General features: G+C 39.3%; 1 protein-coding gene and 1 long non-coding RNA gene across 7 annotated transcripts; both read right to left on the bottom strand.

Moving 5' to 3' along the window:
* Window positions 1–4,002: 4,002 nt before the first annotated feature.
* On the bottom strand, window positions 4,003–6,670 carry LOC143878642 (uncharacterized). 2 transcript variants are annotated; one of them, XR_013251059.1, is made up of 5 exons: window positions 6,532–6,670; window positions 6,295–6,339; window positions 6,148–6,187; window positions 5,910–5,961; window positions 4,003–4,215 (listed from the first exon to the last, which is right to left on the bottom strand). It is a non-coding gene; the product is annotated as an uncharacterized LOC143878642 (long non-coding RNA). The 2 variants fall into 2 exon arrangements; XR_013251060.1 differs by lacking the exon at window positions 6,295–6,339.
* Window positions 6,671–6,801: 131 nt separating this feature from the next.
* Window positions 6,802–18,252, bottom strand: LOC143880370 (putative disease resistance protein RGA3). 5 transcript variants are annotated; one of them, XM_077383303.1, is made up of 5 exons: window positions 14,376–18,252; window positions 14,106–14,294; window positions 7,334–7,408; window positions 7,070–7,207; window positions 6,802–6,961 (listed from the first exon to the last, which is right to left on the bottom strand). In XM_077383303.1, exon 1 carries the CDS (start codon window positions 18,183–18,185, stop codon window positions 14,382–14,384), a length of 3,804 nt encoding a protein of 1,267 aa, XP_077239418.1. In that variant the 5' UTR covers window positions 18,186–18,252; the 3' UTR covers window positions 6,802–6,961; window positions 7,070–7,207; window positions 7,334–7,408; window positions 14,106–14,294; window positions 14,376–14,381. The 5 variants fall into 5 exon arrangements, with proteins under 5 accessions (XP_077239418.1, XP_077239421.1, XP_077239420.1 ...); XM_077383306.1 differs by having other exon boundaries at window positions 14,106–14,242; XM_077383305.1 differs by having other exon boundaries at window positions 7,334–7,433; window positions 14,106–14,283; window positions 14,376–18,251.
* Window positions 18,253–18,523: the final 271 nt, after the last annotated feature.

Here is an 18,523-nt window from a genome sequence, read left to right as displayed (position 1 = left end):
GTAGCGGATGGAGTTGAAAGTAAACCAGAACCACGTCCTCCATGAGATGTACGTCCACAACCGTGACTGCGACCACGATGGAAAGGTGGTCGATTACCACCCCGGTTGTGCGATGACGTATATGAATTATGGGGTGTAAAAAGTGCAGTTGTTGTTTGATCTCATAATTGGGGCTATGGATGATGACAAGCAAGTCGCATCTCCATGTTCAAGAGAAGACCATGAACAAAAGCAATAGAAACAAGCTCTTTTTTATTTGTGGCAGAAACATGCACAACAACGGAATCATATTCTTCGGGCAGACCATCCAAAATGCTATTCACTTGATCAGATTCATCAACAAAGTGATCCATGGCCGATAACTCATCAACAAGACTCTTATGTTTAAGGAGATAATCTGTGATTGATAGATTACCTTTGCGAAGGTTCTGCAGCTGTCTTTTTAATTCAATCATGCGTGCACGAGAGAGCGAGGCCAAGCGCTCTTCAATGGCAGTCCACACAGCGCGAGAGGTGTGGAGACCAACAACTTGAGAGAAAACATGTTCAGAGAGAGTTGCACGCAGCCAATAAGAGATTTTGGTCTTGTCTATACCATTCAATGTAGGCATGATTAATGACCGATGTAACGGTCCCATCTTTGTCATGGAGAAACTTTTCCGGACATGGTTTAGAGCCATCAACGAAACCCATGAGATCATGGCTGAGAAGAAGTGGTTCAAATTGGGAGCGCCACAGTAGGAAATTACCGCGATCAAGCTTAATAGAAACAAGGTTGGATATATTGGAAATGATGAAGGATGGAGAAGAGGAAGAGGAAGAGGAGGAGGAGGAGGAATTGTTGTTGTTGGTTGACAAGGCCATGAGAAGAGAATAGGAAATAAGAAGAAGGACGTGAGTCTACAGCTTTGATACCATAAAAAATTGCAAAGGCAGAGGAAGAAATGCTTTGCACAGAAGAAGAAGATGAAGTTTGACCAACTCAAAACTTGTGTTGGTCTGTGTTGTTGATATATTTAAAAACACTATACACATTACAATGAGTTGGAAAATCCCTTGATTGCAGGGATGCTAACAATATACAAGGAAAATAAAAGCAACTATAGAAGAAACAATTAATTGAATATTTAGTGTCCTTATTTACAATGACTGTTACAAGGGAAGTTGCCATGTTTGGTGAGATTTCCTTCTAAGATAAGATTCTCCTTAATATTCCCATTGTTTCCACCAATGGAAGCTGTTGGGTCGAAATAAAAAGATAAAAATATCTATTTTGTGAAAAACTCCCTCATTTCATTTTTAGATAACTAATTTGTGTAATGGTCTTGGTTTAAAATGTCGATGCAAAATTGTCCCAAAATAATGCTAAACACTTATTTATATGAATTCAATTCCAGATTTTTGAACTGCTTAGGTTTGATTTTCAACATCTAAGACGAATGGCTCAGTTATTAGTGTTATTTTACTTTCAAAGGATAACAATAATAAGTAAAGAAAGATTTGGTATGAAAAGCATTGAAACTTCTAGTCCCACAATGCTTGGGAAAGAAAAATGTATAGGAAGAAAATGTTGTAAATTTTGCGTCTTGTTACCTTCTCATTATTCAGAGACAAGTTTTCATACCCATGTGAAATCCTATGACAAGCTTTGGGAGAACACAAAATTAAAATTAATTTTGTCGAGTTCCTCCATTGGCGCAATGGTAAGGTTGCTCCATTGTGACCTGGTGGTCACGTGTTCGAGTCACGGAAACAGCCTCTCTGAAATGGGTAAGGCTGCGTACATCTAGCCCTCGACGAACCCTGCAATGGCGGGAGCCTCGGGCACTGGGCCACCTTTTTTTTTTTTTTTGTCCGTCCACATTCACACAGGTGCCTTTCTTTGTCGCGTTCGGGAAAGTTGTAACTGATCCCACCACGACGATCACTACAAGAAAATCGATTTTTCCCGGAACGCCGACAAAACATACGATAAACGCTGGCTAAGGATATCCCGGCGTATTGCCTGCATTTCAACTTTCGCTGGCTGCACTTGCGTCGGGAAACATTTAGTCGGCGGTTATGAACACCGACAAGTTTACCCGGTGTTTATAAACGCCGCCACAATACGCCGATATAATCATACTGGGTGTCGGCTTAACTTATGTCAACAACCTGTCTCGGCGTTCATGAACGCCACCTAAGATCCAAACAACTTTTTTAAAATAATATTTGTCGGAGTTCCTAAACGCCTGAAAAAGGAGTATTTTGTAAAAAAATAATTTAATATTCCGAAAACCCAACTTTGGGATACAATATAACCTGGAGCCTGTAAAGAATATATTCTCATAGCTCAATAAACATCTCAAACACCTGTAATGAATAAAGTAACACAATTCACAGTTTATTCCATATGTCTCATGCCAAGCCAAAGACAATTTTCTGCTTGCTATCTGGTAAAAGAAAATTCTTGAGGCCATTATACAATGGAAATTGAGGTATGAGTTGGATAGATTTATGGGAGGCATATTTTTGAAATGGTGATAATCTAGAGGGTGTTGTAATGGGCCAAACACCGTTGACTCAAAGTCTTGCAGGTTTTTGGGGGCTGAATTTCTTTTGTATATAAGAAGGCTATTTCAAGTAGTAGTCACAATTACAACACAATATCAATGGCAATAGTTACAAAATAATACTATAGAAGAAAAGAATCTACCTGGCTCTCTCTCTCTCGCATCATTGTTCTACCTCCTAAGTTTTACATGAAACAGTCTTTTGTGTCTGAGCATCCATTGGTCATGCAACACAGCTTTAAACCAATTTCAAGTAAGATGAACTCCACTTATCATATCACATATCTGAAACCAAGTGTTGTTGGTATCCGATCTCGAGTAAACAGTAATGTGCACTTAAAGGACACAATGATGCTCGTAGCTGACTATTATGAAACTGATGCTGAAATAGCTACGATGTTAGCGGAGGAAAGGGTTCCTATTGGAATAGGGGAGAACACCAAAATCAAGGACTGTATCTTAGACAAGAATGCAAAGATTGGAAAGAATGCTACTGTTTCTAATACAGAGGGAGTTCAGGAGGCAGATAGATCATCTGAAGGATTTCACATTCGTTCCGGCATCACCATGATTATAAAGAACTCAACTATCAAGGACGATTAGTCATATGATAAAAGCTCTCTTATTTCCTCATCTTTTTTTATAATTAGGATGAGGATTAGAGATGAAAGTGTGTGGGAAAAGAGCCAATCTGCAATTTCACCTTTGGCCTTGCCAAGTAAGCTTTTTAATAATATTTAGGGAAAATTACATTTACACCCCCTCTAGTTTCTTACACATCCACTTCCACCCCTATAGTTTAAAACGTGACAAATACACCCCTGCAGTTTCAATTTGTTTAAGGTAGGCCCCCTCAGCTGAAGGTTCGTCCATAGATTGAAGGGTTAGGATGATCCGATGGAGCTGATTTTTTGGGCACACCCTATCTATGTCAGGGCCCATCAAATGAACGCTTTGGATCATCCAAACAATGTGGGCCCACATTATTTGGATGATTTTTTGGTAGTATTTGGATTCAGGTATGGGCCCACATTATTTGGATGATCCAAAGCGTTCATTTGATGGGTCCTGACATAGATAGGGTGTGCCCAAAAAATCAGCTCCATCGGATCATCCTAACCCTTCAATCTATGGATGAACCTTCAGCTGAGGGGGCAAAACTTAAACAAATTGAAACTACAGGGGTGTATCTGTCACGTTTTAAACTATAGGGGTGGAAGTGGATATGTCAGAAACTAGAGGGGATGTAAATGTAATTTTCCCTAATATTTATATAACCATCCATTCTGTAATTTCACCATTGGCCTTGCCGAGTAATATTTTGCATGTTCTTAATATAACTGTCATGCCCCGAACCCGGCAGCACGAGCCAGTAACTTGGCAGCGACCACATACTCATTGTGTCAGTTCCATAAGCATGCAAGGTCTCATATTATAACATTTCTAAATAAAGCTAATGAAGGCCTCATAAAGTCCACTTCTCTTATAAACAAGGTCAGAGCTTTGTACAGATCCAAAATCCTCAAACCATATCTCATAGGCCAAAATAAGTACAAGCTATAAACAAGAAAAGTTGCAATTTTTACAGTGAGTTTTCTCCTACAAGCCAAAAAAAGGATAAACTATCAGCTCCCAAAAATCTCCTACTAGACCGGCTGATCATCTGTAAAAAAATAAAATATATAAAGTGAGCTAAATGGCTCAATAAGTAATTATCAACCTTAACTAGTCGGATCAAGTATTCGAAATCAAACGGCTCAAACAAAGGTTTTTAATAAAATCACTTACAAGATGTAAATAGACAAATATATGTATTTATAAAATATTAAGAATTTCTGAATTCATATTTTCAATGTCTGCAAACTCTTTTTCTATAAAACAATTCCTGAATTTAAAACACTTTGAGAAAAAATCTATTTTCATTGCAAAATTACTTTTGAAAAATCTATATTCTTTATAGAAATACTTCTAAAATCTATATTCTTTGCCAAAACACTTCTTCAGAATCACTTCTAAAAACCCACAGCCTTTGTGACTACAGCCACAGTAACCCTGTGACAAGGCCCAAAAACCATATACACCTGTGGCAGGTTTACAATAATACCACGTAGAACAGAATAACATGATCATGCTGCCAGTGCCTAATCCCCCAACTGGCAGGGTCCAGAACATAGCGAGGCTGTGTCAACACCAATACGAGACATAATATCAATTTATTCAGGGTTTACTAAAGTAATATTAAAAGATCACAAAGTGCAATATTTCACAATTCAAGGTCAAAGCATCGAACTTCTAACTCAGACAAATTTCCAATGATACAAATAAAATACCAATTTTGTATACTTGATCTGAGAACTTTATTTAGAACCAAAATCGATTTTCAAAATAATATATCACATAAACTAATACCTTTATCCATATAGCCAAATACCAAAGATAATATCCAAAACCACTTGGAAATAACGCTCTAAAATAATCTAGAGAAGGTAGAGAATCACTTACCCTCTACACTTGACCTAAACGTCCAAAGCCCACTTCTAAATGTTTCGTTTATCATCACTATACTATCCCTAAATTCTTAGGTATTTAAGTTAGAAATAAAAAAAGAAAAAGGGAAAAACCCATATAATGAAACTTACCCGTGGAGAGTGATTGTTTGGAGAGATTGGATGGCGAACTTGGGGGATTAGTATGCCTAAAGGATGGGAAAAGGGTTTGTGGCAAAATTGTTGTAGCTCTCTTTCTTTCTTTTTTCCTTTCTAAACCTAAGTGTCTAAGTTGTCTGTGAAAGAGAGAAATAAACTCTCGGATGCTGATATGAGCATGAGAGAGAGAGCGGCAGTTTTGTCCTTTTATGCTGATATGGCAAGCCACAGCTGAAGGGCTAATGGAGTCCTGCGCTGCACAAGGGCACAGACAAGGATACAAAGGGTCAGAAGACCAACCCGGAGTGGTGCTCCGAACGGGCGCTTCGACACTCAAGTCAGTATGAGCAAGAGTGCAGAGCAATGTCAGAGCAAAAAGCTTAGGGTTTTGATCTCAGATCCCTCACCTTAGCACAAGGGAAGGCTATTTATAGTGATCCTGAGCCACCTGTCCAGGACAGGTGGTAGCCCCTGTATGGACCAGGTTTCATACCTAGGAGAGGCAGGTGGAAGTTCCTGTTTGGTCCAGGCGTCATACCTAGCAAGGACAGGTGTTGGCTTTGCAGTGGTCCCTGTAAGGGCCACGTGTCAACAGCCGATTGGTTGCAGATTTTGGACCCCATCAGAAACCATCCAACTTAGACAAGCATTGGTTCTAAAACGAATAAGATCAACTTAAACTTTTTCATAAAATAAGTCAGAGCCTACTCACCAGGAAAGCATAGAAGGCCATGGACCAGAAAGAGATTTATTTGGCACTGCAACTGTAATACAAAGAACATAGACACATCGACATGATGAAGACATGTATCAAACCTCCAAACTGAATGAGTTCTACCAGCTCTTCACGCTCAGTATATATTATAGATTATATTAAGATAAGGATTGTCTGAATGAGTTATAAATAATTATGAATAAAGAGAGTAGTAAAAAGCTGGAGTACTACGTACTTGTGAGGAACTGAATTATGCTGGCCAACTGCTCCTGCTCCTGTGAACAGAAAAAGGAAATAAGAAAAAATACATGAAAAATTGATATTACATTACTTTAAAGGAACCTGAACGTCACTTTTTTTAAAAGATTGGCAAAAAGGAAACCTTAATTAACTTCACTATTCCTTATGAAATCCAAGCGGAAAATGACTGCAATATAATAAAGAAAAAAAGAAGAAAATGTAAGAGAGAGAGAGAGAGAGAGAGAGAGACAACCATATGAATTTACAAAATGAATGAAGGGAAACTAGAAAATGCAATGCTCCAAGTTAAAATGACATCCATAAGATATGCACCTACTCAATTCAAAGATCTAAACAATGGTGCCTAGATAGACTTTACCTAAAGGGAGGCACTATATCCTCCTTGATATCTTCGAGAGATGAAATCTAAAATCAAAGATGTGACAGACAACATTAATGGACAGTGTTAGGATTGGAATATAATTAGGAAAAAAATGAATAGAAGAAAAGAAAAATTACCTTCTAATCGCTTCTTCGATACTAGCACAATTGACAGTAATAGCTTTCATTCATGAAAATATTTCCATACAACCATTATATATATATATATATATATATATATATATATATATAGAGAGAGAGAGAGAGAGAGAGAGAATCATTTCATTCATTAATATCAAAACCATTCAATTCATTAGGAAACAATTCATTCGTAAAACAAACTTGTCTATATTACAATTCTTGCTCATAAACTATTATATCAACTTTTAGTCAAATCATTTCCCCCTTTCGCTCTGTATGCGTTGTACCTGCAAAAGGATAATTTATAAATAATTAGTAACTATATCGATTAAAAATTTCAAGTATTAAAAAGGTACAAACTTTTTAAACAAAGGATCATCGTGCATCAGCGAGACCTTGATAGAAACTTCGGAAAATCCACGACCTAGTTGTAATCCTCCCACTATTTTAGACAAATCATCACTTAGAAGAATTCCTCATGCCACTTTTGTATCAGGCTGTAGGCCACTCGTCAAATAGACCTCAACCACAACCTACAAATGAAATTAATTAGTACATGCAATCGAATCAAATATACTAGTAAAGTAATAACCCATGTGGACGGCAATGTAATAAACATAGTTTTGTTCAAAAAAAGAAAAATAAATAAATGTAGATACCTCATTGGCTGGAGCTGCCCGACTTGGAGCGCAATTAGTTTCAAGCTGTGTCGAAGGGGTAGCGGCATTCAGAACCTATAATATGTAATTTAATATACCACTATAACCAATATGGAAAATGTTAACATTTATAACTAATTTCTATTAAATGTAACTAAACAAATAAGGAAAATCATCCTATAGACTTTAAGAAACTAATAAAGTAAGAAACCATCAAAATAGGGAAACAAATCCTACTGACATAGTAACTAAGAAAATAAGGAAAAATACTCCTACTCTTATGCCAATAAAATAAGGAAATAAAACAAAGCTTGCTATTGATTGTCAAGGCTTGCTATTCATGCTATTGACTGTCAAGGCTTGCTAAACATAAGTGTGCCCTTGCAAAAATAAAGCACGCACAAGGGCACTCCCATTGGATCCATTTGTATAGCATAAACATCCTCATCCTTAATAGCTATTTGTCTTAGGAAACACATTGTTGCATAATTCTATTTATGAGAATAATTTGGAGACAACAGTGATAATATTAATTAATGATCTAGGTATAATGACCTCTTTAATTAATTGACTGGGCCTAATGAACCTTTCCTATTCATGAAAATTTGAACTCTTCTGCTCCTATAAAAACTCGAGAATCATGAGTGTCTTACTTATTATATCGAGAGGGGATGAAAAGATGTTGGTGGTAGGTCTGAAAGAGAGGCCGATTGTCTAGCTCGAGTGTGGGCTTTAAGTGTAGGCCTGATTCTTGTAGCGCCACATTTTTGACCCATTGAGAAATTGGGCCTGTTGTGCCTAACCAAACCCAAGGGGGAGAATTTGCAACCATAATTGGTGGAAGCATTGGGACCCGCACGTGTCCAACTATTGAACCACACTTCATTTCATGGATGCTCTAATAATATGAGGCCCTACATATCCTCCCCCTTTCCTCTCCGAGCCACCCTCAATTATTTATAACTACTCTTTTTATGCCAAAAGAGGTGGTCCAGGAATAAAAGGGGGCGAATGTCAAATTTACCTACATATACAGGTGATATTTAAAATATCATGATACATAGGACAATATAGTAGCGAGGACAATAGATTGTGATATTTAAAGCTCTCATCAAGATAGTTTAAAATACCGAAATTAAAATAGTGATATTTTACAACCGTGGTCAATGGCCTATGTAGTTAGTAGTTGGTTCCCATTGTTTCTACCAATGGGAGCTGTTGGGTCAAAATAAAAAGATAAAAATTTCTATTTTGTGAAAAATTCCCTCATTTCATTTTTAGATAATTAATTTGTGTAATGTTCTTGGTTAAAAATGTAGATGCAAAATTGTCCCAAAATAATGCTAAACACCTATTTATATGAATTCAAGTCCAGGTTTTTGAACTGCTTAGGTTTGATTTTCAACATCTAAGACGAATGACTCAGTTATTGCTGTTATTTTACTTTCAAAGGATAACAATATTAAGTAAAGAAAGATTTGGTATGAAAAGCATTGAAACTTCTAGTCCCACAATGCTGGGAAAGAGAAATGTATAAGAAGAAAAGACTGTAAATTTTGGGTCTTGTTACCTTCTCATTATTTAGAGACAAGTTTTCATGCCCATGTGACCTGGTGGTCACGTACATCTAGCCCTCCCCAGACCTCACAATGGTGGGAGCCTCGTGCACTAGGCAGCCTTATTTTGTCGCATTCGTCCACATTCGCACGGGTGCCTTTCTTTGTCCTGTTCGGGAAAGTTGTAACTGGTCTCACCATGCCGATGCTCCAGGCTTAAGCTTGTAGGCTGCAAGCTTAACCCTCTTCTCATCAGGAATCCCCATATAATAAAAAAAATCGCTCGACCTCTGCCAACCAATCTAGGAAATATTCAATATGAAGATGACCGTTGGAAGTGGGAAGGTCAATCATCATACAAAAATCCCAAGAATCCCGATCTCCACCGCACGATAACCTCTAACGATGTCCTGTCTCGCAAAAACACATTCGTCATATTCACCATCCTCGTTGGATTCCTCCTCATAGGCCATAGGTCTATCCATAGCAGAAACGTGACCAAGAAAGTGCTCTAGACAGATTGCTCGCGAGACCCTTCATCGGCACAAGGTGTGTAATTGTTGCGATCCCGATTGGGCTCCACCTTGAGTCTACCGATTGCTGCCTCTAAACGTTGCAACACTCATTGATTTTCACGTAGGAACTCAAGAAACTCAGCCTTCATAAGGATTTCTCTACGATTAACATCGTTTGTGGTTGTTCTCTCGGTCTCGAGTTGCCATCAGTCCAGGTCAATCAAGGCTCTGATACCAACTAGCGTAGCGGAGCAAATGGAAAATTGCAATAATGGAATGAATGCCTCTCACGTTCTCACATTACATATTAGCTCTATTGACATAAAGCAACTAACCAGATAAGGAAAATCATCCTATTGACTTTAAGAAACTAATAAAGTAAGAAATCATTAAAATAGGAAAACAAATCCTACTGACATAGTAACTAAGAAAATAAGGAAAAATACTCCAACTCTTATGCCAAAAAATAAGGAAATAAATCAAAGGTCGCTATTGACTGTCAAAGCTTGCTATTCATGCTCCTCTGTTTCCTTCCATTTCTTGACATGCTACGTCAATTAGTATCTCATATTAATTGAAACTCTAATCTAAAGATAGGATATTTTCATCACCCCCACCCCCTTTTTGGATAAGGCCACTCATAGTAATAGATAGACATCTTTAACCTTGTTTTGACAGGGACATCCAAAACTCATGCTCAAATTTGATAAGGGCACCCATCTCAAAATGAGGCATGCTAAACAGAAGGGTGCCCTTGCAATAATAAAGCACAAGGGCGCTCCCATTGGATCCATGTTGCCAAACCTCATTTATAAGCATTTATGATTCCTTTAATTTTGCCTTTTTGAATGCCATAATAAATACAGTTTTGCAAAATGGATCCAAAGGGAGCGCCCTTTTCCTTTATTTTTGTAAGGACGCTCTTCATTTTAGCATTCCTCTGTTTTGGAAAACATTAGTTCTAAAACAGAGAGCATATACAATCCAACACGGTACTAGCTAGAATCTTAGTTCTTATTTTTCTGAAACTTGCTTAAAAATAGAGAATCATTTTTAAGGTTGATCCAATTTGACCTAGTGGTCACATTTTTAAGGTTGATCCTAGTTCTTATTTCCTAGATTACTGAAATTAATTTTGTTGTGTTCTTCCATTGGCGCAATGGTAAGGTTGATCCAATGTGACCTAGTGGTCACGTACATCTAGCCCTCCCCAGACCCCATAATGGTGGGAGCCTCGTGCACTAGGCCGCCTTATTTTGTTGCATTCGTCCACATTCTCACGTGTGCCTTTGTTTGTCGTGTTCGGGAAAGTTGTAATTGATCCCACCGTGCCGATGCTCCACCATGCTGCAAGCTTAACCCTCTTCTCATCGGGAATCCCCATATAATAAAAAAAATTGCTCGACCTCTGCCAACCAATCTAGGAAATATTCAATTTGAAGATGACTGTTGGAAGTGGGAAGGTCAATCTTCATACAAAAATCCCAAGAATCCTGATCTCCACCGCACGATAACCTCTAACGCTGTCCGGTCTCGCAAAAACTCGTTCGTCATATTCACCATCCTCGCTGGATTCCTCCTCATAGGCCATAGGTCTATCCATAGCAGAAACGTGACCAGGAAAGTGCTCTAGAAAGACTGCTCGCGAGCCCCTTCATCGGTACAAGGTGTGTAATTGTTGCGATCCCGATTGGGCTCCACCTTGAGTCTCTACCGATTGCTGCCTCTAAACGTTCCAACCCTCATTGATTTTCACATAGGAACTCAAGAAACTCAGCCTTTGATAGAACACCGTTCTATCAGAAAAGAAATAAGGGAAGAAGATGATAGGGAAAAGATAAAGATTGAGTTAATTCGAGGAAACTCAGGCCTCCAATGAGTTAATTCGAGGAAACTCGACCTCCAATATGCAAACTGCACTTAATTTGATTATTCCTTGCTCAATAGCCATACGACATCTACATTATATAGAAATTAGGAGAAGCAAAATAAGGAAACATAAATCAGCAAAATGTGAAAAGGAAAATAAGGAAACCCTAAATATGGCAATAACCTAAATAGAAGACAATCTAAACTAACAGAATAGGAAAAAGGAAAACTGATTCTAACGTTCCCCCACCCTTAATCTCAACCTTGTCCCCAAGGTTGGAGATTGATCTTGTGCAAGACTTTCCAAATTTCTTTTCTCTTCTCCTTTTCTTTTTTCTTTCTCCCTCCTCCTTGCCTTTCCTTTGTCTTGTAATTAGTCATGATTTTGCATGTTATCATCAAGAGTTGAGGTCACTCCAATTGCAAACTGATCCCACCATGCTGTTCATCAAAGCTTCTTTGATGTATTTTTTTAGATTTATTCACAGATGGTTTCAGGTGAAGATCTTTTCTATAGGATTGGAAAGGTTGAGAGGCATGACAATTTTTTTGGCGTCGACGTTGTTGGACTCGAGAACGCTGATAATGATTAACCCCTTTCTTTTGTGGCTTTTTTTTTCTTCAATCTGATTTCTTTCTCTCTCTTTTTTTGTTTCGTCTTTTCTTTTTTATTGTGTAAACCTTCTCGACGGTGATCTCACTGAACTCTTCACTAAGAGGCTCTCCTAACTTCACGCAAGGTGACGGTCGTGTTTGCAGAAGAAGATCCATGATCTTTTGCAACTGTGTCTCAATGTTGTTGAACCGTGCCTGATAAATTGCATCAAGTTCTTCTTTGATTTCAGCTTTCAAGGCATCCGCCATGGAATAGATTTGGAGGTCAGTGATGCCGGAATACTCTTTTTGATGGCGAGTCAGCATCATGCACCAGGAAAGTGCACTGATACCAAGTTGATAGAACACCGTTCTATCAGAAAAGAAATTAAGGAAGAAGATGATAGGGAAAGGATAAAGATTGAGTTAATTCGAGGAAACTCAGGCCTCCAATGAGTTAATTCGAGGAAACTCGACCTCCAATATGCAAACTGCACTTAATTTGATTATTCCTTATTCAATAGTCATACGGCATCTACATTATATAGAAATCAGGGGAAGCAAAATAAGGAAACATAAATTAGCAAAATGTGAAAAGGAAAATAAGGAAACCCTAAATATGGCAATAACCTAAATAGAAGACAATCTAAACTAACAGAATAGGAAAAAGGAAAACTGATTCTAACAGCCTTCATAAGGACTTCTCCACGATTAACTCGTTTATGGTTGTTCTCTCGGTCTCGAGTTGCCATCAGTCCAAATCAATCAAGGCTCTGATACCAACTAGCGTAGCGGAGCAAATGAAGAATTGTAGACGAAGCGCACAATTTGCAAACACTAGAATCCACCCGGGAAGAAGAAGAACAAGAGATATAGAGAAAAATATCTTGTAATTGCAATAATGGAATGAATGCCTCTCACGTTCTCACATTACATATTAGCTCTATTGACATAAAGCAACTAACAATATAAGAAAATCATCCTATTGACTTTCAGAAACTAATAAAGTAAGAAACCATTGAAATAGGAAAACAAATCCTACTGACATAGTAACTAAGAAAATAAGGAAAAATACTCCTACTCTTATGCCAATAAAACAAGGAAATAAATCAAAGCTTGCTATTGACTGTCAAAGCTTGCTATTCATGCTACTCTGTTTCCTTCCATTTCTTGACATGCTACGTCAATTAGTATCTCATCTTAATTGAAACTCTTATCTAAAGATAGGATATTTTCATCACCCCCACCCCCTTTTTGGGTAAGGCCACTCATAGTGATAGATAGACATCCTTAATAAGGGTGTCAATTTTGGCTCGGGCTCGGAAGCCCGCTCGAGCTCGGCTCGAATCCTTAACTAGCCGAGCCCGATTTAGGCCAGGCTCGGCTCGGCTCGGCTCGTTAAGAATTTAATATATTTAAATATATATATTATATATTAATATATACATTAAAAGGGTTGTCCAGGGAGTGAAAGGGGTGGGGGTAAAATATGTCACTTCATTTTTGGAACCCCATTTGTTACTAGGACCACCCCCCATAGTGTAAAAAAAGTAGTCAAATTACACTAGTAGGGTTGTCCAGGGAAGATGAGGGGTGTGAACTTAATATAACCCGAGCTCGGTAAGGCTCGCGAGCCTGGCCGAGCCTGACCGAGCCCGAGCCGAGCCGAGCCTGGCCAAGCTCGGCTCGGCTCGGCTCGGCTGGTTTACTCCCCTAATCTTTAAGCCTTGTTTTTACAAGGACAACCAAAAGTCATGCTCAGTTTTGATAAGGGCACCCATCTCAAAATGAGGACTGCTAAACAGAAGGGTTCCCTTGCAAAAATAAAGAACAAGGGCCCTCCCATTGGATCCATGTTGCCAAACCTCATTTATAAGCATTTATGATTCCTTTAATTTTGACTTTTTCAATGCCATAATAAATACAGTTTTGCAAAGTGGATCCAATGGGAGCGCCCTTTTCCTTTATTTTTGTAAGGGCGCTCTTCATTTCAGCATTCCTCTTTTTTGGAAAACAGAGAGCATATACAATCCAACACGGTACTGGTTAGAATCCTGGTTCTTATTTTTCTGAAACTTACTTAAAAATAGAGAAATCATTTTTAATGATTCCAGAGTTAAATAGAAAATCTTCAGAATATTACAGAAAAGAAAAACATGAAGAATCGTACAAAAAAAGCAGACAGACATGGTCCAATTTTGTGTTAATGAAAAAAAACAAATTATTAATTTTGTTTACCTGTGGTGGTTGTGGATGGTGAGGTAGAGGAACTGAGAGTAATCCAACAATCCATCCTTTAATCTTCACACGCTCCTTTAATCCAAAAATCGAAACCCCATCATTTTTCTTAGATTCCTCCGTTCATGTTTCTACATCTGCCGTGTTTTGTACAGAAGGATAGTCCTTGCCTCACTTTCTTTAATTTTTCTTAAAATCATGAAGATTTAATTAATAATAATAATAATAATGCAATGGTAGAAAATGTTTAAACAGGGAAAGAGGTCGCACCTTTGTCTAGATGACGTTAATTTCGGGGATGTGTTGTATCTTGGGCCAATCTTGGCCGCTGTTCTTTTGACATCGTTCCGTCAATTTAGGACATTTCCAAATAAATAAAAACTCAAGGGATGTGAGGTTTTGCATCCCATTGGGTAAGGACTTGAGATTTTCACAACCGCAGATGGAAAGATAGACGAGAGTTGTGGGCAGCCCATACTCATTGTTGTTATCATCAGGGAACAACGAAAAGAGTTGAGGACAACTATTGATTACCAATTTTTTGAGAGAGGAGAGGCTTTGCATCCCCTTGGGCAAGGACATGAGATTGTCACATGAAAATATTTGAAGGTCTTGAATTGTCATGGGCAGTGCTGAGAAAAGCCGGAGTTGAGTAGCAATGGATAACTCTACAAGGGAGGTGAGGTTTTCCAGCAGAGTAGGCATGGACTTGAGATTAGGACAATGCTCAATTTGTAGAGATTTGAGCGTGGTGGGAAGCCCCCCCTCTCCATATCCCAAGGACTTTAGTCGTGGACAGCCAAAGATTCTCAAATGTTGGAGAGAGGTTAGATCTTGCAAAGACACCTCCTCGAGAAAACACTCCAACTGATAACACCCTCCAATGCTTAACCTTTGAAGAGAGACAAGGCAAGGCGTTGTCAAGCTTAATAGCATCTTCACGCCACAACTATGGAGTTTTAAGTCACAAATAGATGGGAGCCTCGGAAGGGCACTCAATTCTGTGCAACCATTTATAAGTAACTCTGTGACGGCAGGAAGGTCAGCGGGCAACACCTGCAGCTTGGGGCAGTTCTGTAAGATGAGCTTACAAAGAGAAGGTAGCTGGCAATCAAGAGGAAAGAGATGTTCGCAATTTCTACAATCCTCAAGGGTAAGGCAAGTCAGATTGGAGAGATGTGACATCCAACTTGGAAAACTGACACCGCCATAGGATATTATATGTAAATTTTTGAGGTTGGCGTGGGGTTGGAGGCCTTCCAATACCCCATCATCATTGACTCTTCCATCTTGTGAACTGTCATCTCGGTGCCATTTCAAACTCAACTTATTAAGGTATTTCTTATCTTTCAAGTTGGCTTCTTTCGCCTGCTCTATGTTTTGCACGTCCTCGAGACCCGAAATCTCAAGTCTTCCTTTAATGTTCCTCATGTTCTTCAACTCTCCTATCTGACAACCACTCTCTTTGCACACCTTGAATTTCGGCAATGTTTGGAGCGAAGTTAATTTTCCAATTCCTGGCACAGAAATTGAGTCCCACGGGCCCAAACTAACTAGAGCAATATGTCGTAGATTAACTAGATTCGTGATACCTTTGGGTAGCCCTTTAAGACTCCTGCAAAATTCCAGGCCTAGCGTTTGCAAATTACAGAGACTACTTATCGACTCCGGCAGCCCATCTATCTTCGTGAGAGTGAGGTCAAGGTAGCGTAGATGTTTCAAATGGCCAATCGAATCGGGTAACCCTTTAAGATTCTTGCAAGATCTCAGACCTAGTGTTTGCAAATTACATAGACTGGTTACTGATTCAGGCAGCCTATCTATCTTCGTGCTAGAGAGGTCAAGGTTGCGTAGATGTTTCAAATGGCCAATCGAATCGGGTAACCCTTTAAGATTCTTGCAAGATCTCAGACCTAGTGTTTGCAAATTACAAATACTGGTTACTGATTCAGGCAGCCTATCTATCTTCGTGCCAGAGAGGTCAAGGTAGCGTAGATGTTTCAAATGGCCAATCGAATAGGGTAACCCTTTAAGATACCTGCAAGATTTCAGAAGTGGTGTTTGCAAATTACAAAGACTAGTTACTGATTCAGGCAGCCCATCTATCCCCGTGTCAGAGAGGTCAAGGTAGCGTAGATGTTTCAAATGGCCAATCGAATCGGGTAACCCTTTAAGATTGTAGCAAAAACTCAGACCTAGTGTCTGCAAATTACAGAGACTACTTACCGATTCCGGCAGCCCATCTATCCCCGTGCCAGTGAGGTCAAGGTAGCGTAGATGTTTCAAATGGCCAATCGAATCCGGCAACTTGTCGATTTTAGAATAACTCAAATCCAATACACGCAGGCATCTCAACTCCATCAATGCATCATTGAGAATCTGGTTGTCAATGGAAGATGGAGCCTTCAGTCGTAAAGTGCGCAGTCTCTTAAATTTCTTCAAGGCCTCCAAAGACATTGAACCCTCGTTGACGTCGGTCCATGATAAATGACGCGCCATTTCAGGGATACTTCGTGGCGTACCGTCTTCCTTTTTACAACATTCATCACCTGAGACAGATTCTGCTAGATCATGCATGAGATCATGCATCACGTATATTGAAGTCCCCTCAAAGTTTTGATGAGAATATTGAAAGAAAGACTTTAGTAATAAATCCTCAAATATCTCAGCACCAATATCTTCTAGGAGAGTGCTTCCTTTGGGTTGAATGAAGCCCGCAGCCATCCACTGTCGGACCAACACATCCTTCTCAAACTCGTGATCTTTAGGAAATGCGGCAGAGTAGGCAAAACACTGCTTTTGATTGGTTGGCAGGTAACGATAGCTCAATCTTAAAGCGGGTAATATATCACTTTTATCATCCTTCCACATTTCGCTTGTCAAGATGCTTTCCCACTCACTCACATTCCTTTTAGAAGACAAGATGCCCCCCAATGTCTTTACTGCTAAAGGAAGACCATTGCACTTTTTCACGATTTGCCTACCAATTTCCTCCAGCTCCGGATGGGCATTTGAAATCCGTCCTGCAAATGCACGCCGAGTAAACAATTCCCAACAATCATCATCTGGTAAACCCTGCAAATCGTGGGAAGGAATTATGGCCATCGTCCTTGCAACCCTTTCATCTCGTGTAGTCATGATAATTTTACTTCCTTTCGCTCCAACTCTAAAAGGTGCTCGTAGACGGTCCCAATTATGAATTTGATTTTCACCCCAAACGTCATCGAGAACAATTAAAAATTTCTCGGCGTTGAGCTTCTCTCGGAGACAACGTTGAGCGGCATCCAGGTTTGAGAGACCACAGTTGCTTCCGCTTGCAGATTCAATAATTGCATTTGTTATTCTCAATACATCAAAATTGTCAGACACACAAGCCCAGGCTTTTAGCCCAAAATGCGTCTCTACCCTGTGATCGTTGTAGACGAATTGAGCAAGAGTAGTCTTCCCAAGCCCACCCATGCCAACTATGGGAATAACAGAGTACAATTTATCATCATCTGATAATGATGATACCAACAATTGTATGATTTTGTCTTTGTCGACTTGTCTACCAATCACATCAGATTCGTCTACCAAAGAGCTAGTTTCCCGTCGCTCCTGCTCGATTTGGAGACGCCTCCCTCCGTCTCTTCTTATTTCGAGATTGAGGTCATGTCTTTCCTTTGCAATCACATCTAACCTTCCACTAATCTCCCTTATCTCACGTGCTATGTCACGTTTGTTCTGTAAAATAGGGGAGATGTATTGGAAAATCCCTACCTTCTGTCTCTTGCTTGTTTGACCTTGGTCCCTCAACGAAGATAATTGTAGAGCTTCCGTAGCAACATCGTCCAATATGTCATCAGCGTCGTAAGCAATATTCTTGAGTTCACGAAGCCAACTTCCAACAGCCTTAGAGTGAAATTGCTTTTCCTCAGCATCTTCAATCACTTCTTGAATTACTTTCACTTTCCTCTCTAACTTTTTCAGCTCCTCCTCAACACCAACACCCCATATTGATTTCATTTCTTGCTTCGAATTGCCAAGCACTGCATCAAGAAGATGGGATACAACTTTTTCAGCTAGCCAACTTACTGCCATACTTTCTCCTCTGGAAAACAAGAAAATCCCAAGAACGAACCAGATGTTTGTCTACAGTGAGAGAGAAGAAGAAGTATCAAGTTTAATCAAAAGTAATGAAGCCCACGCGGGTTAGTCAGATTTGTCGGTGGAAGTTGAGTCTGGACAACGACAATCGGATAATCTCAGCCCTTCATCTATATGCCTCATTTATTGTTCCGCCTACAAAAGTCTTTACAATAATTTAAAGCAAAGTCCTCACGCTCTCACCCACTGCGTAGACTTAGAGGCTACTGTTCGAATCAAAAAACTTTTCTACATCCCCAAACCCATATTACGTGAAGTAACGTGCGGGCGGT

This window comes from Tasmannia lanceolata, unplaced genomic scaffold (assembly GCF_043159265.1).
Source record: "Tasmannia lanceolata isolate RefF3 unplaced genomic scaffold, GAP_Taslan_0.1 ptg000006l, whole genome shotgun sequence".
NCBI lineage: Eukaryota > Viridiplantae > Streptophyta > Magnoliopsida > Canellales > Winteraceae > Tasmannia > Tasmannia lanceolata.
This window is presented reverse-complemented; position numbering and strand designations above follow the sequence as displayed.